The 27,425-nt window shown below is 44.2% G+C and overlaps 1 protein-coding gene and 1 long non-coding RNA gene across 2 annotated transcripts in view; one reads left to right on the top strand and one right to left on the bottom strand.

Moving 5' to 3' along the window:
* The first annotated feature begins 1,214 nt into the window (after positions 1-1,214).
* Positions 1,215-25,102, top strand: LOC117398668 (mitogen-activated protein kinase kinase kinase 11). Its single transcript, XM_033997704.3, has 10 exons — positions 1,215-3,374; positions 12,472-12,652; positions 14,270-14,418; positions 15,219-15,394; positions 16,196-16,436; positions 19,082-19,195; positions 19,712-19,853; positions 20,642-20,727; positions 21,748-22,377; positions 22,751-25,102. Exons 1-10 carry the CDS (start codon positions 2,642-2,644, stop codon positions 23,305-23,307), a joined length of 3,009 nt encoding a protein of 1,002 aa, XP_033853595.3. The 5' UTR covers positions 1,215-2,641; the 3' UTR covers positions 23,308-25,102.
* The window catches only part of LOC117398669 (uncharacterized), a 22,984-nt gene continuing 14,588 nt past the window's right edge, over positions 19,030-27,425 (bottom strand). The window contains exons 2-3 of the long non-coding RNA XR_009311489.1: positions 26,319-26,353; positions 19,030-19,270 (exon numbers count right to left, since the gene is read on the bottom strand). This is a non-coding gene — a long non-coding RNA (uncharacterized LOC117398669). The remainder of the gene's footprint in view (positions 19,271-26,318; positions 26,354-27,425) is intronic.

Below are 27,425 nucleotides of genomic sequence, written 5' to 3'. Positions count from 1 at the left end.
TTTTTGCCCACAAACCCTGTATAGTTGACCAGCAACAGAATCACACGTTTCTCTGGGTAAATAATTATATTGATATGTTTTATGTAGTTTTTACCTACAAGAGGACATTGCCCAGTCGTTTAGGTATTACATCTTTAAAGCAGACTGCCTCCCCATTCCGGTTATAGGGCTGCAAAACAAAAACGGTTATAGGCCTGCAAAAAAAAAAAAAAAAACAAGAAAGAAAGAAAACAAATAAAGAAAAACACAATCGCGTCCTTCCTGGAAAAAAAAAAAACGGTGAGTCAGCGAGAGTCCTGTGCTTCAGCCGGAGGGGGGTCTGGGGGAGTGGCCGAGGAGCCTCCTCTTATCTGAGGAGGGCATATCCGCAACAGCCTGGAGGAGACGGATGTTATCAGTAGCGGGCCAGAGGAAGCACGCCGCTTCCTTAAAAAAGCTGTGTGCTCTGCAAGTGACCTGATAGGTCTACTGAAATACTACAAGAATCTAAAGCCCAGGGAACACGAAGCCGTTTTGTGTCTTGGGGACTTGGGTTTCAGGCCACTGCCCGGCACACCAGGCAGGGCGACCTCCTCAGACAAGGTCTCCTGGAACCCAGGTTTCAAGCCGCTGTCCCTGAAAAAGTGGCTTCGTGTTCCCCTCAGCTTAAGCCAAGAAGACAAACGTTTCGGATAGTGCCATCATCAGCGTACAGTAACCCCTCTTTATTTGCCTAACTGAACTACACATAAAATAAAGGAAAATTCACCATCAACGTAACTGAATGAACAAAATACTGTAGGAGCAGTGGACCAATCAGGAAACGGTATATGTTGATATTTTTGTAGGGCAGGGTACCACATTATAGATTTATTTCCTGTGTGCACCAAGTATTCGGACCCCCCAAACTGCTGCACCGTACCCTCACAGTATCAAAGCTGATGCTAGAATGGACAATGCGGTTCAATGGAATTTGCTCTACCTTGTGTTTCATTGATTTCAACAGTGGCAATGCAACGTATTTAGAACACGTTGTGGAAACTTTTTTTTTGTTATTGAATAGGTTTTTTGGAGGCGATATAAAAGGATATTGGTAAAGCAGGCACCGTACAATGTGGCTGGTAAAAAATAGCAATTCGCAAACAAATAAACGGGCGTGCAAAAGATACACGTTTCTCCACACGCCCCCCTCCCTCCGTCCCTCCGTCCCTCCCCCCCGGTTTTTCAGTCAGACAAGCCAATTGTTTAAAAAATGTTATTGTGGCACAAAATAGAATCAGAAGAACAATGGCATTTTAAAAATGGGAGAGTTCCGGACTTCTTTTTCCTAGGAGAGAACAGAAGTGATGTAAGCTGGATTAACACGCTGAGAGAAATTTAAAGCGAGCCGCTGTTGTGTTTGGATCATCTGGTTATTTTCCTGTGCTGGGGAGGAGACGAAAAAAACTTTAACTTAAACCACACCCTCTGGCAGAGGCAGACGCGAGAGACTGAAGGGGAAGAGGATACAGCCACGAAAGTGTATAGGAGAAAATAATTATACAGATAAATAAACACACGCTTGGAATAAGGAATGGAAGACTAAATACCGAGACTCGAAAACGAAGTTTGCTACACAAGGAGGACTAGAAGAAAAGAAAAAAGGGGGACGATTTTATTTGTGTGTTGTTCAGTTTGCTCTGACACTGTGCGTGCGTTTCCTGTCGGGTTTCATCGGGAAGGAAAACTTGTTTTTTTGTTTCGTTTTGTTTTGTTTTGTTTTAATTGCTGTATCACTTTTTTTTTAACAAAGCACCAACATCACAACTTTTTTAAAAAATAAATAAATACATAAAAACCCAACAATGGACGTGGAAACGGCGGAAAATGATAAAAAGATTCGCAGCGACGACCCAAGCGATACTTCAGTTTTTTGCGGAATATTATCACCCGCTGTTTAGTAAAGTTACGGACGGACGCGGTCGGACCCATTCTGAATTTTGTAAAATTTTATATTTCTCTTGGTTCTTTCTTCGCTCTCCCGTTGCGCTTCCTGTTTTCAATGTGGGGCTGCTAAAAAAAACATCGGACTCGCATGACAAACAGAGTTACAAAACTGCCACACAGCCACCGGCATTCTTCTTAAATATAATTTTATCTCAAAACGAACAATGTGCATTCTGGCTACTGTAACACAGTAACAAAAAATACTGCTAGCTACTGAGAAAGAGGTGTTTAATTTGTATAAGAGTATTAAATTATTGCTATATATTTTTTATTTATGTATTAAAACTTTTTTTTTTAATTAGTTTGATTCTATTTTGAACCTGAATTTGACAAAGCCAGGACTGTTTGAGGAGATGGTTTGGGGGACTGGTTTAGTGAATTCTATTGGAGCTAGGCTATACAAATTGTCTTGAATAATATTTGCATTCATAAATTCAACCTTTTTTGGTGCTTGTCAACTAAAACGGATTCGTAATCTTTTTATTTGGACTAGGCTAATTTTTTATTTTTTATTATTGAATCTATTTTTTTTTTTGTGTGGGGGAATTCAAAACATATTAAAATATTTCCTAATGATCTGGGAAAGACGAGAGGGAGAAAAAAAGTTGCAAATGCAACTTGGTGGTTTTAAAACCTGCTGAAGTTAACAATTACAGTAAATAAATAATTTTAAAAAATGGAACCGCTAAAAAACATTTTCACCCGCGGCCCACTGTCCGGTTGGAAAGGCCTGGAGCCGGCGGAGAAAGGCGCCTACACTAACCCCGTCTGGACCGCTCTCTTTGACTACGAAGCCGCCGGTAAAGACGAGCTCACCCTGCGGAAAGGGGACCTGGTGGAGGTGCTTTCCCGGGACTCGGAGATATCGGGAGACGACGGCTGGTGGGCGGGCAAAATCAACAACAAACTGGGCATCTTCCCTTCCAACTACGTCTCTCTGAAACGGGGCGACTACGCCAAGCTCCAGACCACGGCGGTGGTCGCGGAGCTGGAACCGGAGGAGGTGGACTTTCGGGAGCTGAGCCTGGAGGAGGTGATCGGGGTCGGCGGGTTCGGGAAGGTCTACCGCGGGACCTGGCGGGGCGGATTCGTCGCAGTCAAAGCCGCCCGCCAGGACCCGGACGAAGACATCAGCGTGACGGCGCAAAACGTGAGGCAGGAAGCCCGGCTGTTCGCCATGTTCACCCACCCGAATATCATCGCCTTGAAGGGGGTCTGTTTACAGCAGCCCAACCTGTGCCTTATAATGGAATACGCTTCGGGGGGGGCGCTGAGCCGGGCGCTCGCCGGGCGTCGCATCCCGCCCCACATCCTGGTCAACTGGGCAGTGCAGCTTGCCAGAGGGATGCAGTACCTCCACAGCGAAGCGATCGTGCCGGTCATTCACCGGGACCTAAAATCTAACAACAGTAAGTGCTGTTCAACACGTGAATAATTTGTATTTGTAAACTGTACAGTTTATTTTGCTGCTGGTGGCGTTCTAATAATACACAAAAAGGTGGTTCTATAGGCTACTAGCCCAACCTAATGTTCTGAAACCGGTTTTGTTCCTTTTTGTCAGGGTTAGAAACTCACACTAGCCCTGCTGCTGCTGCTGCACCCAGTCCTGGGGTTCAGAACTCCCCTCAAGAAGTCTAGTATTATTATTATTAATATTGAAATGATCAGGAGCCAGGATTTTGAGCAGGGTTACAAACTCACACTAGCCCTGCTGCTGCTGCTGCACCCAGTCCTGGGGTCCAGAGCGCCCCTCAATGAAGTCTACTATTATTATTATTGAAATGATCAGGAGCCAGGAGTTTGAGCAGGGTTAGAAACTCACACTAGCCCTGCTACTGCTGCACCCAGTCCTGGGGTTCAGAGCTCCCCTCAATGAAGTCTAGTATTATTATTATTAATATTGAAATGATCAGGAGCCAGGAGTTTGAGCAGGGTTAGAAACTCACACTAGCCCTGCTGCTGCTGCTGCTGCTGCTGCACCCAGTCCTGGGGTTCAGAGCTCCCCTCAATGAAGTCTAGTATTATTATTATTAATATTGAAATGATCAGGAGCCAGGAGTTTGAGCAGGGTTAGAAACTCACACTAGCCCTGCTGCTGCTGCTGCTGCTGCACCCAGTCCTGGGGTTCAGAGCTCCCCTCAATGAAGTCTAGCATTATTATTATTAATATTGAAATGATCAGGAGCCAGGAGTTTGTTCGACTGCTTTAATTTTTTAATGTCTTTTTTTTTTGTGGTGGGAGGATGTAAACAGGATCAAACTCACAAACATCGCAGTCCAAGGGCAAGCTGCAGCAAGTCCACAGACAGACAGACTCTCACAGGCAAAAGACAGAAATGCAAACAACCTGAACAGCACACAATGGGCCCACACAGCGCATCGAAAACGATACAGGGGGACCTCATTCCTCCAGCTAATTTTAGGAAATAGTATATATTTTTAACTGTGCTTTCTTTGTATTCTGTCATTTAAAACCTTTATTGCAGACAGGGTGTAGAGCAGGAATTGAGAAGGAAAGATGTCGCTCGCAGGTTGAGGGCACATCATAGCAACCCACCCGTAACCCTAACCCTAAGGGAGGTGCAGGAGCATGCCCGCTGTCATGCCACTCGTTTTTGGCACTGCTTGGGGGTCTGTCTGTCTGTTCATTATTATTATTATTATTTATTTCTTAGCAGACGCCCTTATCCAGGGCGACTTACAATTGTTCCAAGATATCACATTATTTTTACATACTATTCCCCATTTATACAGTTGGGTTTTTACTGGAGCAATCTAGGTAAAGTACCTTGCTCAAGGGTACAGCAGCAGTGTCCACAACCTGGGATTGAACCCACGACCCTCCGGTCAAGAGTCCAGCGCCCTATCCACTACTCCACACTGCTGCCCTGCATGTCCGCCTGCATGTTCCGTTACCATTTTTGCATTGACCAGGAAAATCCCTCCTCCAAAAAATTCCGATTCTGTTATACGTAGTGGACATCAGCCTCTTGAAGGCTCTAATTGTGAATTTGCATTCGTGGCAATGGTGTGTGTGTGTGTGTGTGTGTGTTGCTGACCTCCTCTACACAGCTAACTCACCAGCCCCTAATGACTAACCTGATTAGGAGCCAGGTTGCTTGTTAGCTGCCAGATGGACTCCATGCTGTATCCTGTGTGAACCTGGAGCACAATGCTGATTCAGAGACAGCAGGGGAAATTCAAGAGGAAGTACTGCCTCTGCATGGCTTCCCAATACTGGCGCAGTGAGGTTGCGAAACTGAATATGATCTGTGGTGCTGTGCTGCGTTACCTCTGTACAGGTATTGCTGTGCAGCCCTGGGGCGACTCCCTAGCATTTTGTCCATGTCGCTTTTATTAAAGGCGGAGTGTCCTGTGATGTTTTGAAAAATACCCACAGAGGTTGTTATTCTGCGATATCATTTGACAATGACAGATCTTTACATTTGAGGTGTTTAGAGTGTAAAACTAAAGCTTCCTCGATGATTGCTTGAGCTGCTTACCCGGTCCTATGAGTGTTAGACTCTGGATCTGTACGATTTTATGAATTGAAGGTTATCTGTTAGGCAGGCAGGGTGGTCCGGTGGTTAAAGTCCAGGGCTTGTAACCAGAAGGTCACTGGTTCAAATCCCACCTCTGCCACTGACTGACTCGCTGTGTGTGACCCTGAGCAAGTCACTTCACCTCCTTGTGCTCCATCCTGCGGATGAGATGTTAAATCAATGTCCTATTGCAAGTGACTCTGCATATAATGCACAGTTCACAGCCTACCTCTGTAAAGTGCTTTGTGATGGTGGTCCACTATGAAAGGCGCTATATAAAAATGAAGATCTCATTATCATATCATCTATTTCTATTTGGGTAATGCACAATAGAAATAAGACTCCCGTTGCATAGCGGTCTGATCCATTCCTGGTTTCACTATGAGTTTAATGTTGCCTATACACAATGCGACTAATCAGGTTCGTAACAAAACCTGGAATGGGTGAAACTGCTGTGCAATAGGAGTATTTTCAACCCTGATTTCTGATAGGCTTATCTTCTACTCCAGAGCATTACAGTAAGGGCAGCTAACACAATATTCCATAAATCTTAACCATTTTTCACTTCCATCGGCTATCGCTTAACTTGTTGTGCGTGGGGCGTCTCTTAATGCATAAGCGCTGACAAGCAACTTGAACAGAAGGAAAGCTCCTGAACTCAAAACGCAAATAAAAGATAAAACGACGATAAAAAAAATATTAATGGAGCCCCTCCCCCTTAGGTAGCTTCCTGTGCCGGGATTGGCTGGGTGTCACTGGCTCCCATGATCCTCGGCAGATGTCCTGGCCTGTACCTCCCTCCCCTGTCAGGAAGCCTGGGGCCGGCAGGCTGCGGTCAGCCAGTGAAGAGGCCCTTTGTTTGGGCACCGGACTGGCCTTCTCTGAGCCCGAGCCAAAGCCGGACAGGATAATAGCATTGATTTATGAGTCCTTTTGTTCAAACTGTTAATGAGAGGGTGGCTGCTGTATGTGAGCTGCAGTGTGACATCTGAGAGCGAGACGGGCAGAGCTCACACACATTCAGCACAGTCAGGAAATGTCCATCACTACTAAGCACTCTGTAATAAAGCTACACAAACCCATCACTCGATTATCAGGATGGAGCTGTCCATAGAAGGTGGTGTGGATCGGGGCTGATTCACAATTCAGAGTGAATTAAGAAACAGCTGCTTGGGTTTGCGTGGATCGCTGTTCTCCACAGTCTTAAGAAAAGCAGCGATCATCACAAACCCAAGCAGCTGTTTCTTAATTCGCTCTGAACGGTGAGTAAGCCCCCCGATCGACACCCTTGTCTGATTGTCAGAACCTGATTTCTGTGGGGAGTTCCTGGAGTAACTGAGAGGCCATCATCTGCCAATCTCAAAGTGCGAGTTGGACAGGTAACTCCCGCAGGGCCAGGACCTTGATCCGAACGACCGCTCCTTAATTCGTTCAGACCGCAGCGATTCTTTAACCGGAATCAGCGGTGCTGTGCAGTTTCGTTTTGTCACATGATGTCTGTGTGAGATTTTTTACGCATGTGGTGTCAACAGGAGCTTCTCTTCAAGCGTGTCTCAAACCAGCCCCAGGCTGATCTAGTCCTGGGCGTGTTTCAACACTGGGGGACGCGATCTACAGTCCAGTGTAAAGGACCCTAAAGGTGGCTTGTGTAAAATCCTGAACTTTTGATTGGCTACCAAAGAGCGATTTACAAATGGAAATGATGCATCGTGTCCGGTCCTTTGTCGGTGAGGTGACCTGAGGTTACAAGCTTTAAAACCGCGGATGCAAATGAGCCTGGTTGTTTTACGTTGTGGTTTAGACTGTCACTTGCGGTGTGCGTGGTCGCCGGTTCGAGCCCAGCCTCCGCCCTGTCCTATGTAATTAGTCGACCTGTGACCTTTTTTGTATCGTCCAGTTGCAGATGGGACTAGCGGGAGGTATGCGGTCCCAATTTGAAACTGGAACAGGGACTGGTTTTTATATGCAAATTAAAACGAGGGATAATTTTAAAGAAAAAAAAAAAAACGATCAGATGTAACCTGAAGGCAAACTGTGTTCCAGAAAAACGACAAACCCTGATGGGCTGAACAGCTTCTCAGGAATGATCTTTAAGCAGAGCAGGGACACGTATACTTGTAACATACCCAGAGGCAATTATAACATCTGTAATTACCATGCTGCAGTTATCCACAAGTATCAAAGAAGGTTAAGTTTATATACATCAGTATGCAAACATTCAAATGAAGCAAGCCTCCCTCCTACCAGGTAGTATACGTTATGTATCAACCTATAAAGAAGTGTTTCCTAGCTTTTGAATTGCATGATAGCTTGGGTTTAAATTAGACCAACATTTTTTAAAACTGCATCCCCCCCTCCCACTCTCTCCCCGATTGCCAGCCAGTCTTCCGTCTCCGGCTTGGCATTCCCAGGACAATGATTCCCTTCTTTCCTTTGGAGACTCGGAATGCTGCGATCGCCTACAGGGAGTGGAGATGGAACTAGGAGCTTCCTCCTCTCTCCCCTCCCCACAGTCCACCCTGTAGTGATACGATGGCACACATTGAATAAAACTACAGTCCACCAATAGGGAAGAAAGTTCTGTGGTTTGCAGCCTGCGTATCGTTGTGCATGTGCTGTCATTCACCGTGAACGCTTGCTATTCCTGTGCTCTGCAATTGCAGTGTTCTTCTGTGGGGTAAAGTCACCAAACACCTATCTCTTATATGTACATCTAAATATACAGCTATGGCCAAAAGCGTTGCGTCCCCTTATTGAATTAACAAATTTTGCTTCATAAAGTCAAATGAAACCTGAATAATGTTACGTTAACATATTGAATTAACCGCTTGGTAGTTTTCATTATACTTAACTAAAAGTTTGAAAGACTTTTCCAATATCTTTCTGTAATTTCTTTGATTGCGTGATGTTAAATAAAAGATTATGTTCATATAGTTTATTTTAATGTCTCAATCCTAAAATTCTAAGTGGTTCTTCAAAATAGTAATGGATTAATTGGGCACACAAAATATAATCGTGCGAATAAATATCGATGATTGTACCGTCCACACATACATTTCCCTCCGTTCCTCTCCCCCAGATGTGATTATTTTAATATCGGGGCAATTAAGTAAAAACTTGCGCACTTCAATTAAATGTGAGGTGTAATTACGCCTGGGTAGCGTCAAGAGAAAAAACTAAACAAAAGTTTTGTTTTACATACTACAGGAGTGTTACTAAAATATTTATTCCAAACAGATTACAGTACTTTGAAATGTAATCTATATAAACTAGACACAAGTTTATGAAAAACTTTTTTTTTTTTTTTTTTTTTTTTAAATGTTATTTAGTGACAGCTGCAGCATCACGCATTGCATCTTGTTAATACTGTACCACCTAACCTTCACTATCTGTGAAACACACAATGCGGAAATCCCTGCCTAAAACAACATCATAATAATACAAATTGATTTACTTACCACAACATGCATACCCGCTATAAGTCAAGCTGATAGTTACTCCAAAGAATACTGTGTTCAGTTCTGGTCACCTCGCTGCAAAAAGGATATTGCTGCTCTAGAAAGAGTGCAAAGAAGAGCGGCCAGAATTATCCCGGGTTTAAAAGGCATGTCGTATGCAGACAGGCTAAAAGAATTGAACCTATTCAGTCTTGAACAAAGAAGACTATCTGATTCAAGGATTCAAAAACCTAAAAGGTATTGACAATGTCGACCCAGGGGACTTTTTCGACCTGAAAAAAGAAACAAGGACCAGGGGTCACAAATGGAGATTAGGTAACGGGGCATTCAGAACAGAAAATAGGAGGCACTTTTTTTTACACAGAGAATTGTGAGGGTCTGGAACCAGCTGCCCAGTAATGTTGTTGAAGCTGACACCCTGGGATCCTTCAAGAAGCTGCTTGATGAGATTCAGGGGTCAATAAGCTACTATTATTATTATTATTTATTTCTTAGCAGACGCCCTTATCCAGGGCGACTTACAATTGTTACAAGATATCACATTATACATTATTTCACATTATACAGATATCACATTATTTTTACATACAATTATCCATTTGTACAGTTGGGTTTTTACTGGAGCAATCTAGGTAAAGTACCTTGCTCAAGGGTACAACAGCAGTGTCCCCCACTGGGGATTGAACCCACAACCCTCTGGTCAAGAGTCCAGAGCCCTAACCACTACTCCACACTGCTGCCAAACGAGCAAGATGGGCTGAATGGCCTCCTCTCGTTTGTAAACTTTCTTATGCTTAACATTACTGATCGTTTTATTTTTTTAACGTCGTTGAATATTGTTAAATATTCATTAGATAACAGTTAATTTTGAAACTCCAAAGAAGCACAAACTGTACACAGTCAATTTTCTTCAATGTGCACAATTTATTTACAGACAGAGGGGCGTACTTGCAAAGCATTTTCCAAACCGATTCACTGGTAGGATGGAACCAGCAAACCAGCGTTTGGTGAGTTTTCGTTGATAAACTTAAATAATGTTATAAACGGTGTGCGTTCCAAAAATGTAATTATTGAATCGATTGTGTACAACGAGGAATGGAATCGATCGGAAAATCGATTTTTGATTGAATCGTAGCAGCCCTAGTTTGGCCACATTTCAGGATGTGTCCATAAATCTGACGTGGCGATTAGGAATGTTCTCCGTTAAAATCAGGCCACCCCGCCCCGTACACTATCTGAACCAAAAATCGAACTGATCTGAATTCGTTCCTCTTCGCTGAAGGCATAAGAGAAATAGAGAGAAAATCAAGGTAAACAATTATACCTGGGATGTCTGACTTGAAGTATGGGACACCCTGGAGATATATATATAAATTCTGCCTACAGTATCTAGTAGTCAAAGAAACTACAAAATGATATTGCAAAAGGTCTACCTTTATAAGTATAATAGCGGTACAGTATTCCATGTTACATTTTGAAATATCACATTTTTCAATGTGTCAGTTTTTCTTTAAGTATGCGGAAACCTACACAGCGCTGTGTAATTCAACGTAAATGGATGGAGACACATATGGATCACATTAGTTTACTGTAAAGCTATGTCTTAGTTGGTGCTTATCTTGGCGAGTGCCATGTTCAAATCAGCATGAAGTTTTAACATCTACTCTCGTGTAATGGAAATCAATATGTGAACGCAACATTATTCAGCAGCTTTCATTCGACTTTATGAAGCAAAATTAGTTCATTCTAAAGGGTGATGCGAAACCTTTGCCCAGAGCTGCACCCACACAAACTGTACACTGATAGGGGCACTTTTTAGGAGAGTAGAGGGAGGGGGATGACAGCCATGTGCTAGAAGAGATTTCTCAAGGTCTGCATTCCAAATTTCTAGCGTGACTTTATTTTTTGCAAACAGGTTCCCATGCATTTAAAACCTGCCAGGCTAGTTTGACAGAAACTTCATTGCGGAATAAAAAAAAATCACACCTACTTTAGCGTCTCTCCCTTTTCCGCTTCCTTCTGTTCCTCCTCCCCTTTCTGCCTGTTGCAATACATTTTGGATCCATTTGCATCACGACTGAGTGAGTTCAGACTCTCAGGCCATGCAAAACTTCTGTAAATGCAGCGCAAGTCACTTGTGGAAGGTTTCATTTGCAGTTTCAAGCTGGAACTCAACAGCACGTGAAATTATATTGTATCGAACCTCATTAACATCCTTGTAAGAGTTTGCAAATAAGAAATAACATTGTCCAACGAGAGGAGGCCATTCGGCCCATCTGAGCTCATCTGGTTCCTAGCTGCTGAATTTCGTCAAGTCGGGTCTTAAAGGATCCCAGTGATTCAGCAACAGGATTAGATCGCAGTTGCCACGCATTGTTTTAACCCCAGCCCTTTATTAATGATAACAGATCCTGATTTCAGTGCAGTGAATCGGTTCATGCAGCACTAATGCGCAGTACACTGATCTGACCAGCAGGGGAATGGGGGCAGTTGTTGGTGCTTGGGGTAGAAACAAGGCTACAAGCAACATGTACTGTGTGTCTCTTGCTTTACGATTATCACAACAGCCCGGATATCATTTCCCAGCTGCGGTACGTGTTCAAGCTTCAACAGAATGCTGTAGTAAGCTCACGACTTCTCTGTATTCTCAAATCAGAAGTTTCATTTGAATCATTCATCTTGGTGAAACGCAGTGGAAGTGAAAATTTTTACCCTGCACAATCCTTCACAAATACTCAGTTACCTTGTGACAAACAGCCTTCTGTGACCCAAGCCAAAACTAACCAATTTCAAAAGCATATAGCTAAAGACTCACAGTGAATATGAGACCAAAAGTTCACAAGCGTGTTTTATCTTTAGAAACTTTCAGCACTGCATAAAAAAGGAACTGCGGAACAATACAATGCATACGTACATAATAATATCAATGTAAAAATAAATTGTATATTTTAACATTGCCTTATGAGAACTATGTGTGACCTGTGGATGGTCTGTTAACGGAAGATGATCAGGTGTGGAAAAGGTGGTAAAGAAAGCGCTTGATCTCTCTGTTTCTGTGTTCCTTGCTCCAGGGCAGAGCAGTAACTCTCTCCACTGTCTTCTGTAGCCCGAGGGCCGGAATTCGAAACATCTAGCTTTGTCCTCCTACTTCGCTAGCGGAGAGGGGGGGGGGGTGGGGTGGGGAGGCGAGAGTGCTGTAGATTCCTCCTCTCAAGAGACCTGTTTTGCAGCACTAGACAGGAATTACAGTGTTTGTTCTTTTTTATGTATGCATGGCTTGAAACTCTAGCACCTAGCCCTGGATTTCAGACATACCTTCAGTCAAGGTCATTATTAAAGTCTATCTACTACAGTATCCCTTGGTATATTATACAATGTAGATTGTGGTGGATATTCAGTATTACTGAAATACAATGGATGGGTAGCTTCATTGTCCACCACACCCTTTGTCCTTTCACCTATCGCAGGCTCTAAATTAATTCCTAAATGTCCCCCTTGTCCCGCAGTCCTGCTGGCCCAGCGCGTTGAGAACGAGGACATGGAGGGGAAGACCCTGAAGATCACGGATTTCGGGCTGGCACGGGAGTGGCACAAGACCACCAAGATGAGCACGGCGGGCACCTACGCCTGGATGGCTCCTGAGGTCATCAAGTCCTCCACCTTCTCCAAGGGCAGCGACGTCTGGAGGTGAGCGGTCAGAACAAGATCACAAGGAGGTTCAGTGACTTGCTCGGGGGCACACACAGGGAGTCAGTGGCTGAGCCGGGATTTGAACCAGGAATCTCCTGGCATCAAGCCCTTTTCTTTAACCACTGGACCAGCAAGCCTACATCCAGCTCCGGCTGGGCTCCCTTGTACTATGAGTAATAACATAGAGAATCTCAACACCTGTTGTTTAGCTGAGGTCCGTAGCTCTGTCTGCCTGTCTGTCTCTCTCTGTCTCTATCTATCTATCTATCTATCTATCTATCTATCTATCTCTCTGTCTATTTGTCTGTGTGTCTGTATCTATTTGTCTGTCTGTCTGTCTGTGTCTATCTATCTGTATCTATCTATCTATCTATATCTATCTATATCTGTCTATCTAGCTATCTATCTATCTGTCTGTCTGTTTGTCTGTATCTATCTCTATCTGTCTGTCTTTGTCTATCTGTATCTATATCTGTCTGTCTGTCTATCTGTCTATCTCTGTCTATCTATCTATCTGTCTGTCTATATCTCTATGTCTGTCTGTCTATCTGTGTCTATCTCTACGTCTATCTGTATGTATCTATCTATCTGTCTGTCTGTATATCTCTATCTATGTCTGTCTGTCTCTGTGTCTATCTCTACATCTATCTGTATGTATCTATCTGTCTGTCTGTCTGTCTGTCTGTCTGTCTGTCTGTATCTATCCCTATCTGTCTGTCTGTATCTATCCCTATCTGTCTGTCTGTATCTATCTATCTGTATCTATCTCTATCTGTCTGTCTGTCTGTCTGTCTGTCTGTCTGTCTGTATCTATCTCTATCTGTCTGTCTGTCTGTCTGTATCTATCTCTATCTGTCTGTCTGTCTGTCTGTATCTATCTCTATCTGTCTGTCTGTCTGTCTGTCTGTCTGTCTGTCTGTCTGTCTATCTAGTATCTGGGGCATGTTGCTGAACCCATGCCAAAATTCAAAATCCAGGTTGTAAATATAAATGTATAGTGTGTAAAATGTAAAATAAATTACATGAAATATCACATTTGCAGAGTGATGGTGCAGTGGTTATACTTGTTTATCATAGTTTACCCTGTTCTTTTGTTTTTTTTGGTAAATGCTTTACCATACCGTTACAGTGCTTCACTATATTTCACTCTGCTTTATTACTCTGTGCGATGCTTTTACAAGGGTCATCAAAACCTGTGGTGGTATAGTCAGCTCAGATCCAAAATCAAGGTGCAGCATTACTAACAGCAATACTGACTGTGTTTCTTCAGGGATGGAAATACGACTCCCGTTGTATAGCAGTATGATGATCTAATACTGGTTTTACTATTAATAAGACACACCTGAGCTTGTTACCTAGATAAACTGGGGCAATCAAGCTTACATTAAAACCTGGAATGGGTGAAACTGCTATGCAACAGGAGTCTTATTTCTATCCCTGTGTTGCATAGCAGTTTGATCCATTACTGGTTTCACTATGAGTTTAATAAGACACACCTGAGCTTGTTACCTAGATACACTGTGGCTAATCAAGCTTGCAGTAAAACCTGGAATGGGTGAAACTGCTATGCAGCTGGAGTTTTATTTCCCTTCCTGCTTCTGCTGTCTTTTCCAGTTACGGGGTGCTGCTGTGGGAGCTGCTGACCGGCGAGGTGCCCTACAGGGGGATTGATGGCCTCGCTGTAGCCTATGGAGTCGCGGTCAACAAACTGACCCTTCCCATCCCCTCCACCTGCCCGGAGCCCTTTGCACAGCTTATGGCAGGTGAGAGTACAGCTGTGACGATATGGTATTATTATTATTAGTATGTATTTATTTGCCAGATGCCTTTATCCAAGGTGACTTACAGGTGTTACAGGGCAGTACAGGGTTACAATGCAAGCTTCGTATTTAAACACAGTATAGTTTACAGTAATTGCAAACAATGCTGCTAAAATACAATATGAACTAGGATGCAACAAGTTAGGATTACAACAAGTTATATCTAGTATCTGGGCATTATAGGGCAGCAGTGTGGAGTAGTGGTTAGGGCTCCGGACTCTTGACCGGAGGGTTGTGGGTTCAATCCCCAGTGGGGGACACTGCTGTTGTACCCTTGAGCAAGGTACTTTACCTAGATTGCTCCAGTAAAAACCCAACTGTATATATGGGTAATTGTATGTAAAAATAATGTGATATCTGTATAATGTGAAATAATGTATAATGTGATATCTTGTAACAATTGTAAGTCGCCCTGAATAAGGGCGTCTGCTAAGAAATAAATAATAATAATAATATCTACTATGACATATTAGCAGTGCAAGGATAGTGCATTAGCTGAGGATGCAGCTAATGCAAGTCTGATCCCCAGGACTGGGTGGTGCAGCAGCAGCAGGGCTAGTGTGAGTTTGTAACCCTGCTCAAACTCCTGGCTCCTGATCATTTCAATATTAATAATAATAATACTAGACTTCATTGAGGGGAGCTCTGAACCCCAGGACTGGGTGCAGCAGCAGTGTCAGCCCTGTGTGTGTGTGTGTGTGTCACTGACGCGCTGGCCGTTCTCTGTTCTCTGTGTTTGCCAGAGTGTTGGGACCAGGACCCTCACCGGCGGCCCAGCTTTGCCTCCATCCTGGCCCAGCTGATAGCGCTGGAGGAGCAGGTGCGGGAGGAGATGCCCCAGGACTCCTTCCACTCCCTGCAGGACGACTGGAAGCTGGAGATCCAGAGCATGTTCGACGATCTGCGGGCCAAGGAGAAGGTACGCTGAGCCCAGAGGTACTCAACCCTGGCCCTCGAGATCCAGTCCTGGTCTTCATTCCAGGCAGGTCCTGAACGAGTTCATTGCCTCTCCCTGCAGGTTCAATGAACTATTTTGGAACCAGCTTGGAGTAAAAACCTGGACTGGATTTAACTGGACTGGATCTCAAGGTCCAGAGTTGAGTACCACTGGCTTAGCCTTTTTATCTATAGGGACCGCAGGCTTGTAAGGATACACTAACATCATAATGCAGCTCACGATACGCAGCAGGAATGGAAATAAGACTCCCATTGCATCCTTTCCAGGTTTTACTATGAGTTTAAAAAACACATCTGAGCTTGTTCCCTCTACACTGTGGCTAATCAAGCTTGTATTAACCCCTTAAGGTACACAGGAATCAAACCATTTTTCATACGATTTTTTCTTAAAATACATTTTGAGAGCGACTCGAGCATCACGAGGAGGAAACTGATCATTTGGATCCAACCTGTCAGTACATTTTAAACCCTGTTTCGTGCACCTCACTGCAAAAATGAGACAGCTAGCCTCATTTTTATTTGTGGGACACACGTGTCCCTTGTACCTTGAAGGGTTAAAACCCGGAATGGATGAAACTGCTACGCAATAGGAGTCTTATTCCCATCCCAGGGCGGGTCACGATGCGATACATATCACGATAAATATATGGACCAGCGGGGGCTAGCGAAGGGGGAATCAATCGTACATTCGATTCGATCTGCCGTATGGTCTAAGACGGACACGCTGGGGGTGGTAACGCCTCCTCTCTCTCTCCGTCCCCAGGAGCTGCTGTGTCGCGAGGAGGAGCTGAAGCAAGCGGCTCTGGAGCAGAAGTCCCACGAGGAGTTCCTGAGGCAGAGGGAGGAGGAGCTGGCGCAGTGGGAGCTGGACGTGTTCGAGAGGGAGCTGAGCCTCCTCATCCTGCAGATGAACCAGGAGAAGCCCAACGTGAAGAAGCGCAAGGGCACCTTCAAGAAGCACAAGCTGAAGAGCAAGAACGGGGAGAAGATCAGCTCACCGCTGGGTAGGAAGCGAACAGCGGAGTCACAGCCGCGCTATTATTATTATTATTATTATTATTATTATTATTATTATTATTAATTGGTCATTTAGCGGATGCTTGTATCCAAAGCAACTTTGGCTAGGGGGTGAACTCTGCATCATCATCAACAACTGCTGCTGCTGCTGCAGAGTCACTTCCAACAGGACCTCGTTTGTTTTACGTCTCATCCGAAGGACGGAGCACAAGGAGGTTAAGCGACTTGCTCAGGGTCCCACACACGCATTGTGTGTGTGTGTGTATATAATATATAATGTGAAAAACGTTAACACTATTTATTTTTTGGATGCATACAAAGGTTTCAATGATTAAAAAATAATTGATTTCAGGATGTTTCGGACAAAAGCCATTCTTCAGTGGTGTGGAAAGAAAAATAAACACAGTGCAGTAAACTTGCTATTCTATAAATAGCTGCTTACTGAAAGAAATACAAACGGGGTGCAAAAAGCTGATTCCCTAGAAAAGCAGCTTACTTCTATTCACTGTGAATGCGAACATTCATAAGAAACCAAGTCAAGCAAGCAAACCCCCCCCTCCCCTCCCCTCCCCTCCCCCCTCCCCCTCCCCCTCCCCCACTGGTCTTGGTGGATATTCGATTCAAGGCATGTCTTTTACTGTAGAGGGACAAGCGAAAGGGAATCAGTCATGCTTACAAAACCGTTTGACCTAGGAAAGGAAGATCTACCAAAGATCTGACAGTTCTTACACTGCATCCAGGCTAACAAGGATGTGAAACATGATCCATTACCCTGCAGAGACTTCCCCTTTACAGGGCTTGGTAATCAAATCAGCCCTGCATCCAGTACTGGGGGTTCACAGCTATATTATTGAAAGGGCCAGGAGCTCGAAGTTTAAACCATCACCCCCCTGGTAAATGTAGCCGTGCTCAGTACACTGAAATCGATCGGTTTATTAATAGGAGTTCTGCACACAGCTAGGAGGAAGTAACAGTGTGTTTGACACCACGCTCCTGGCTCCTGATCATTTAAATAAAGCCAGGAAGCTTCTGTCGTTTCAGCCCTGCTGTTCTTAGAGAGCAGATTGCTACGGCTATGAAGTGTCAGTTAGCTTAACTAATGTATTTTGTTTTTTAGATTTGTGTATGATTCTCGGTCACATCCTGGTGACTTCAGCACGCCCCTGTGACCACAATAGAGTTCTTAGAAGCTTGTCTAACTGTGTAACTATTCCCTTAATAAGTTTCCCATAGTAAAAGCATAGTGAAAGCATAGGCAAGCATTGTAAAGCACAGAGAGGTCTGGTAAAGCATAGGGAAGCATTGTAAAGCACAGAGAGATATAGTAAATCATAGAGAAGCATTGTAAAGCACAGAGAGGTCTGGTAAAGCATGGGCAAGCATTGTAAAGCACAGAGAGGTCTGGTAAAGCATAGGCAAGCATTGTAAAGCACAGAGAGGTATGGTAAAGCATAGGCAAGCATTGTAAAGCACAGAGAGGTATGGTAAAGCATAGTCAAGCATTGTAAAGCACAGAGAGGTCTGGTAAAGCATAGGGAAGCATTGTAAAACACAGAGAGGTCTGGTAAAGCACAGGAAAGCATTGTAAAGCACAGAGAGGTCTGGTAAAGCATAGGGAAGCATTGTAAAGCACAGAGAGGTCTGGTAAAGCATAGGGAAGCATTGTAAAGCACAGAGAGGTCTGGTAAAGCACAGGGAATAATTGTAAAGCACAGAGAGGTCTGGTAAAGCATAGGTCATTATAAAGCACAGAGAGTTATGGTAAAGAACATTAACAAACAAAAATGCAAACCAGGGTAAACTATTGTAAATGCACAGTATAACTTTGGAAACTGCTAAATATCTGTGCAAAAATGTTTTATTTTGTAACCTCTATCCCTACAAGAATCTGAGTGGATTTAAGAAGCTTCAGTAAAACTGTAGCTCAGTAAATGCTGTGTTGTGCTGTGCAGGGTTGGAGCTGGGATCTCCCTCCTCTCTCCTGAGCTCGGAAGTGTGAGTTAATGACAGTGTGCTGGAGCCAGCCGCTCCCTCCCTGCTTCCTCTGTGGCTGCTGTCGGGTCACACACAGCTCGAAATAACAGCCAGGGCTACCGCTCTGTCATTTACTCCCTGCCCGGAGACACTGGGGAAGAATTAAAAATATAAAGAAGTACAATAAACAACGAAAGGGATGGTCAAGCTGAACTTAAAGCACAGTTAAGGTGTGAGAATAACGCTTTTGCATTGCTGTTTTCAAATTTAAATAGTCGATCTGAGACCAGGTTTAGTTTATAAACTTTGTGCACCTCAAAAGTGCGAGAGCTGGTACAAAGAGAGACCTAAGTTGATCATACTATGCATCCAGAAATGGTACATTTAAAATACTTAAAGAATCCTTGTAAACTTTAATAATATTTAGACTGCAGTGCTCCATCGAAACTTCACAATTGGATAATTTTGTTACGCACGTTTTAAGCCATGTTGACAGTAAGCTGTAAAAGTCCTATATTTTCCTGTATAAGGGCTCTGCACTAAGTCGCTGTTTGTGTGTTTTTTGGTGTGTGTGAGAGAGTGAAATAAAGACTGGAAGCCTATCAGTTTCATTGAAGTTTCTTTATGCGTCGTTTATTTTTCTCTCTCGATTTGTCAGATTTCAAACACAAGATCACGGTGCAGGCGTCTCCTGGAATGGACAAGAGGAAGAACTTCCTGGACCTTGCGTCCGGCTCTCCCTCCTTCGTACCCAGACTCCGCGCCATCCAATGTAAGAGGCCTGGCCGTCCACCAGCTGCAGCTTGGGTTGTGTACTGCACAGCTGTGGCCAGAAGTTTTGCATCACCTAGAATTTTAGGATTGAGACAATTATTGACAACTATATGAACATAGATCTTTTATTTAACATCATGCAATCAAATAAACTGCAAAATGATCTCGCAGAAGTCAGCCGGAAGCTGTAATGGTGGTACAGTAGTATTTCATGTTCTAGTTTAAAACCAGCAGATGGCAGCGCAGTCTAAAGATTGACAAGGGAATGTGATATTTACTTACTCTTGATAGCTGAATATGCTGTTTAGCTGAAAGGCAGTTTTGCATATTTGTGTCGCTCAACAGTTTAAGCATCATGTAGACAAACAAAACATTCCCAATTTTTTTTTTTTTTTTTGGTCGGACAGTTTTTTCTCCATTTCTGACTTTAAAAACGATAGCAGAGGAACACAGCCATTGCCCGTGTCTCTGTATCTCGCTGTGGTGTGTCTGACCCGCCTGTCTTTCTTTGCAGTGATCCCCAGTGAAAACAGCAAGACCTGGGGGATCAGCTCGGGCTGGAACCTGGACCACCTCCCTGACAAGTACCGCAATGGGGGCCCCTCCTGGGGTCCCCAGAGCCCCAAAACTAGAGGCCGCAGCCCGCAGGACAGCAGGTGAGCAACTGCAGAGGTGCCTTCTGCACCATAGAAAACTCCCAGGTTTCACACAAAGTGCTAGGTTTTAACAAATATAAATACCCAAAACTGCGTCAAATCTTTAATGTTTTATATTGTGTTGAAAGTTAATAATTTGTAGTATCTTAATGCATTCTAAAGCACTATAATTAAATACCATGTGTGAATTTTAAGCATTAAGTAGACAGAAGTGTGTTAACCCTACAGCTCTGGCCAACAGTTTTGCATCACCTAGAATTTTAGGATTCGGACAATTAAAAAAAAAAAAAAAAAAAAACTGTATGAATATAATCTTTTATTTAACGTCGTGTAATCCAAGAAACTACAAAATATCGCAAAAGTCTATCGGAAGCCATAATAGCAGTACAGTATTTCATGTGTGATTTCGAAATGTCCCATTTTTCAGTTTTTGTTGGTTTTTTGTTCTATGGAAAACTACAAAGCGGTATGTAATTCATTGTTCAGCAAGTTTCATTAGACTTTTGAAGCAAAATGAGTTCATTCTAATAGGGTGATGGTAAACACCCTCAGAGGAATAAAAGGGTGAATTCCTATAACAATGTCAGCCTGTCAGTTGCAGTATCTCCCGGTTCAGTGGAATCTGTCATTCAGCGGCAGGTTGTGCTGTGCATGGGGGCCTTGGTGACGTTCATTGAACCAGCATTTGAATGGAAAGTCCACTTGTCGTATTACAAACAGCAGCAGGAAAGTTGTGTCTGTTTCTTTCAGTACAATTGAACCCGTGTCCCCCTATGTTTCCTCCCCAGGAACAGGCTTCAATTGGAGGAGCACTCATTGCGTTTTGGAGCAGACAGCGAGGAGACAGGGCTACTCACGTTCCCCATCCCAAACGGTACGACCCCCTAACCCCACCCCCCCAAACGTCCCATTACAATACAGCAAGGAATCACAGGGGACTCTAGAATAAAAAGTGTAACTCAAGCCAGGGCTGCAAACACTGAGCAGAGGACCCAGGGAGCAGTGATAGTAACCATCAGACTCTGCCTAACATTCAATTCCATTTCAGACTGACAGTTTTGAAATACAGGTTTGTTGATTTTTTTATTGAACTTCTCTGAAACAGTTGATAAAAGTTTTTGCGAACTTTAACCCATCCGGTAATTAAATAACATTTTCTTTTGGGGGTGGAAAAAAATCACTTTTGCGGTTAGCAAAATTATTATCAGAATATATTTTCGATAGATGTCAGTTAAAAATGGTCCAAAAAAAGTCAAACCTTATTATTTAGTTTGCCAAAGTGTGCTTTAAAAACAGATCTTCAAACCTCTCGACAGGGCATCGGGACGATTAACTGATCAACGAGTTGTTAACCCTTTAAGGTTCAAGGGACATGTGTGTCCGACAAATAAAAACAATGCTAACTTTCTTATTTTTGCAATGAGGTGCGTTGACAGGTTGGGTCTGGTCTTCGCGATGCTTGAGTCGCTCTCAAATGTATTTTAAGAGGAAACCGTTTAAACTGCTCAGTTCCTTGTGTACCTGAAGGGGTTAATTGAGGCTCGTAAAATAACGACGTTTATAATAAATTATTATTATTATTATTATTATTATTATTATTATTATTATTATTATTAATTAGTCATTTAGCAGATGCTTTTATCCAAAGCGACTTAGAGAGACTAGGGGATGAACTCTGCTTCATCAACAACTGCTGCTGCTGCTGCTGCAGAGTCACTTCCAAAGGACGGAGCACAAGGAGGTTCAGTGACTTGCTCAGGGTCACACACAGTGAGTCAGTGGCTGAGCTGGGCTCTGAAATGGGAACCTCCTGGTGTCAAGCCTCTTTTGTTTTAACCACTGGACCACCAAGCCAATAATGGATTAATGTTTGCATTCCTCTCCCGTCTTTCAGGCTACGTGGGTCGGGACCCCTCCTCGACAAAACTACCTCAGACCCCGGAGGTGGTGAGGAACGGGTGTGAAGCCTCCACCTTTGGCCTCCTGCACCCCATGGGGTCACCGCGACAGGACCGGCGGGGCGGGGGGCTCAAGAGCACCCACAAGGCCCTGCTGGGGGGCGGGGCTCTGCTGGCCTCCATCGCCCTGGGCAGGGGCGTCACCACCTCCCCGAAATGCCCCCCGAGGACCCCCACCCACTCCCCGAAGGGACAGAGAGAGCCTCCACTGGGGAGCGAGGAAAAGACCGCAGAGGAACCAACCCAACAGGACTTGATTATCTTCTGCAAAAAATCAGACCCCCCGGGCTCTCCCGTCACTCCCATCACGGAGGCCTTGATAGACTTGACCGAAGCCCCCATGGAGGTGAGCAAACCCCTTCCTCTCTCCCCGCCACCCCCCAACCCCCGGGAGAGACACAAACACCTCCACCCTCATCGGGACTTCCTGTGGACTCAGGAAGGGGAGGGGCCGGGGCAGGAGGTGCGGGCCAATGGGGAGGCAGGGAGGCGTGTCCAGTGGGGTCACGGGTCCCCTGTGGTTCGGAGGAGGAAGCCCAGCGAGGATTTGTTTTCGGCACAGATAGGTAAGGAAACTTTACCTCCAGGGCTCAGTAACGTGGTAGCTCATTGCTCAGGATCAGCATAAACGGAAGTCTATTGCTGACCCATAAATAAGTTGCAGTGGTGAGATGGCATTTCAAACTGGGCAGAAACCAAGGGTAACGTAGATATGACCTCAAGTGCAAACGTCGGAGGATGAATATTGCAACCTCTTGACTGATAATTAGATCAGCATTTTGCAGCATCCACCAATTTCTAGGCGTAGTTCTTGGATTGGACAGGTGGTTGGTTCAGTGCCGCGTTGAATGATATAAAAGATCATAGACGTATTAAAGACCACCTGTCTGCTTGCATACCTTCGAATGGTTGTTATAACTCCTCTCTCTCTGTTTGTAGCTGTGGAGAGCCCTCTCCCATCTCCCAGCACCCCAGAGCGTGACACTGACCAGGGGGTGCCAGCCGCCCTTTTCCTGCCGGACCCTCATCTGTGGAGCCCCAAATCCCGTCGCGTGGAGGTCAACGTCGTCCCCCGACCCAGACCCTCCGCCTCCCGGCCTCGGATTGACCCCTGGAGCTTCGTATCAGCGGGGTGCAAACCCACGCAGAGCCCCCCAGGACCAGAACCAGAATCGTTCCACTACGCCCTGGGCTACCAGCCCTCGCCTACCAACCCCTTCACAAACTGCGACCCCTTCCCCTCGCCGCCAGGGCACGACCCCTTTGCCAGGCCAGCTGACTTTGACCCCTTCTCCACCCCCTTCCCGCCCTACTCCAAGTCCGCCCCTGCCTCCACCAACGGGAGCCCCTCATTGGCTGCCTGGAGGATAGCCCCGCCTGCCCCAGCCGATCGGCCACTCATAGACTTGGGAGGAGGCGGGGCAGAGACGACCAAAGAGCATCGATCAGGGAGAGCGCCCTGGAGTTCTCCGACGCCAGACTGCCGCAGGTTTTAATTAGAAGGGGAATAACAATGAGAAAAACCCATGAGATTGTTGTTAGCGTTTGTTGGGATTCTTGGTCAGGTGTTTAAGAGCCCCGTTGAAAGGTTGTACACTGCCCAAAACTGCACCCCAGCAGTTTCTTTTCACTGTGGCTACAGCGCTGGGCTGCTGCAAGTCTGAATATTGGTGGTGATTTCATGTAAAGCAGGGATTTCTCTCTTTACCTGAAGTGTTAGCGAACATCCTTTTTTGAGTTTCATAGCCTTCTCACTACTCACTCAGTGACTACATAGCGTTGCAAATGTATTTAACTACTAGGGGAAAGCAGTGTTGCTGCACTAACGCAATGCAAAAGTCACATACTGTATGTTAGCCACTGCTGTTGCTAGGTGGTTGAGAATGTATTTCTGCAGAAATGTGAAGCAGTATGATGTCACAATGCAAAGCAGCATGATGTCACAATGCAAAGCAGTATGATGTCACAATGCAAAGCAGCATGATGTCACAATGCAAAGCAGCATGATGTCACAATGCAAAGCAGTATGATGTCACAATGCAAAGCAGCATGATGTCACAATGCAAAGCAGTATGATGTCACAATGCAATGCTCATGTAGCTAGTTCTAGTAAGAGTCAGTACACTGAAGAAGACACTAGATGAGACACTTGTCTGCATGACCTTTAGTTTTATCTGTGCTAGTAAGACGTAAGAAAAAAAAAAAGCTGTAATAAGTATTGAGAACGTTCATGAAGTCAGGGGGTGTTTCATAAAACTTGTGTCAACAGTAAGGAGGCTCTCTGTCTGTGTCTGTGTGTGTGTGTGTCTGTCTGTCCATGGTGCTGAAATAGTTCGGGCAGACAGACGTGTGTCATATCTTAGGGCATTAATAGTTTACAGTTTACCAAATGATAAATGTTTTGAATTTTGCCCATTTCCCAAACATGCAGTCCAATTAGTGGTGTTAATTGTAGCGTTTGCTAAGTGTACAGTGCAAGCCCATTTTATTTCCTCATGGATATTACTTCAGTCATTTCCATATACAGTTAAATGCTGTACACTTAGTCTTATATACAAATACACAAAGTTATTGATAGAACAGTGATGGATGGCTTCTGGGAGGAAAAAAGTATTTGCAAAGTTTATGACTGAATGTAATGCAAGCATATCAGAGCAGTATGATGCAGATTACGACTGTATTAAACTGCAGGAGGAGATTGCTTGACAGTAATAGAGCTGATAAATTACTACTCTGTTACATTCGCGGTTTTCCCTTCACACTGGAGTAAAAAAACAAACAAAAAAAAAACTTTGTAGGGTTCAAAAGCATCAAACCTAAATAAACACATTCCCAGTACAGGCACCCATACTCAGAAGTGCCCAAGATTGGGGTGCTATTGCCCCACCACAGGGCCAGCACACTATGCTAAACTATAGAACTACTAGCGCCATTCTGGCTGCAAGGAAACCGTTTCCACGGAATATTGGGTGTGTCTACCTGCCTTTTATGTGTGAATCATTCCTATTTTTATTATTCTGTACAGTTTCTTAAAAGATGATGTATTGCAGCTTCTCAGAGCCCCGTTCCTTCTCACTAAAACCAATAGTTTTTATTTCCTGCTCCTTCTTAAAATGTGTGAATAAAATAGCCATGCACTCCGGGCTCTCTGAGAAGCTGTGTTATCGTGTGAATAGTTAAACTGGGCTGGGCCTAACAAAAAAAAAAAAACTTTTAAAATGTTTAAATGGGTTTTAACCTGTGGAAAAGAAAAGAAAAAAAACAAAGACCAAATAAAATTTATATCGCAACCCCTAAACATGTTTTGGTTTGTTCATTAATTTCTAAAATTTTAATTACTTCCTCAGAAAGGGTGGGCAGGCTTGAGGCACGGAGACTGAACTGCTCCCTCCCTCACCCCCCTCAGAGAAAGGGGTGCTCCCTCCAGTCCAGGGCAGGCTTGATGCATGGAGACTGAACTGCTCCCTCCCTCACCCCTCTAAGAGAAAGGGGTGCTCCCTCCAGTCCAGGGCAGGCTTGATGCATGGAGACTGAACTGCTCCCTCCCTCACCCCTCTAAGAGAAAGGGTGCTCCCTCCAGTCCAGGACAGGCTTGAAGCATAAAGACATACAAAAATGTCTCTGACTGTTCTAATGCAGCTGTGTTAGCGATGAATCCTAGACTGGCTGAGGTAGGATTTGATTTTTCAGCTTCCAGTCCCCAGCATTGTGTTTCTCAGTTGAAAGGGTTTTGTTTATGCGTCGGGCTGCAGGGACGTGCAGATTTGTACATTCCCAGCGATGAAAGGCTGCCAAGTGTTACCGGGATGCAAGCCCAGGTAGGCAGGAGAAAAACAGGCATCTCCAGGGATTAATACACCTAATGAAACCGCAATCCTATTCCCGAATCAAACCTGCTTCAGCCAGGAAAGCAGCGAGACGCAGTTACAGCACAAGGTGTGTTGAGACTCTGGGACCTGAATGCTGTTTCTATTGCTTACTTACAAAGACACGTTTAGCTTGGAGTCTGCAGTACATATCTCCATAGCAAGCAACTAGAACTGAAGAGCAGCTCCTGAACTCAGAGTCAAAGCACCTTAACAATGTAGACTTGCACAAACATTATCGCACGACTGCAAATCCATCACGCACAGCCCAAAGCCAGGCCTGATTGAATTGTCTTTGTGTACAATACTGTAAGATCAGATTATATCAGATAGAACTATCCTGTTTAATTATCATTATTATAAAAAACTATACAGTGCAGGGTGCTGTCTGAGCAGGTGTTGGAGTAGATACCAGCCCTATACAATATTCTGTATAAATCACACACCTAGAACCTTAGAAATCTATCAGACAGCTTGTGTTAGATTATATCAGAAGGAAACAACATCAGCTGTATGTTTTAATTGTCCTTAACTATACAGGGTGTCCCCAAATTCAGAGATGATAGACAATATCATACATCATGCCGATTAAGACATTTCCCTGTCAAATGGGACTCCCATTGCCTATCCGCATCACTCACCAATCTGAATGAGTTCCTCTTTGCTTAAAGACAACCTGAAAGAAACAGAGACACAGCCAATATTAACAATGAAATCTGACTTATGGGGAACCCTGTATATTATTATTATTATTTATTTCTTAGCAGACGCCCTTAGCCAGGACGGCTTGCAATTGTTACAAGATATCACATAATTTTTACATACAATGACCAATTTATACAGTTGGGTTTTTTTAACTGGAGTAATCTAGGTAAAGTACCTTGCTCAAGGGTACAGCAGCAGTGTCCCTACTTGGGATTGAACCCACAACCCTCCGGTCAAGAGTCCAGAGCCCTAACCACCCACCCCCACCCCCACCCCCACAGAGCTAAGAAATTAATAATAATAATAATAATAATAATAATATAGCATATGGTACAAGATACAAGCTTGCCAGAGAATCATCTCTGGACGGTATCGCTTGTAGCACCCTATGCAATATTGTAGCACCATATGCAAAATATCACACCCCTGCAGAATGATGCAGCATTTCCACCCCTCAGAGATACCACAAGAAACCTGGTAATCCCTTAAGAAAGCAGGTTGCTCCTTATAAACAAACAGCCTGTCTACCCTTAGTATCTACATCGGTATCTATCCTGACAGCCGGTGCCTGGCTGTCAGGCCAGCTTCTGCGTTTAATGTACTATTTTTTTCCTTGTGTTCGGTGCTTGCTGAGCCTCATCAGGGCTTGTTGGAAAGGCTAGAGAACACAGGCAGGAGTGTTTTCAGGACCAGCTATTGATCCCTCGATCCCTGCCTGACAGTAGGAGAATGAAATGCAGGCTGTTCAGATAACGAACGCACACACACACAGAGCTGCAGCGTGATGAGGAGAGACAGAGATCCAGATTACCTTACCCAAGCAACCTCACGCATTACAAAATGCAAGAACCACAAACTGCAGACACAAATTAAAGACTCATAGAAATAATTTTAAAAAATGCATATACAGGTATATATTTGCACCAGAACAGTATGTAGATTCCATTTGAATTTTTACATGTCTTATGCGATGGTGTTTGCTGTTCTCAGTGGTTATGGGTTCTACTGTTCCGATACTGAATTATATCATGTTGATCTAAATC

This window comes from Acipenser ruthenus, chromosome 43, assembly GCF_902713425.1.
Source record: "Acipenser ruthenus chromosome 43, fAciRut3.2 maternal haplotype, whole genome shotgun sequence".
NCBI lineage: Eukaryota > Metazoa > Chordata > Actinopteri > Acipenseriformes > Acipenseridae > Acipenser > Acipenser ruthenus.
This window is presented reverse-complemented; position numbering and strand designations above follow the sequence as displayed.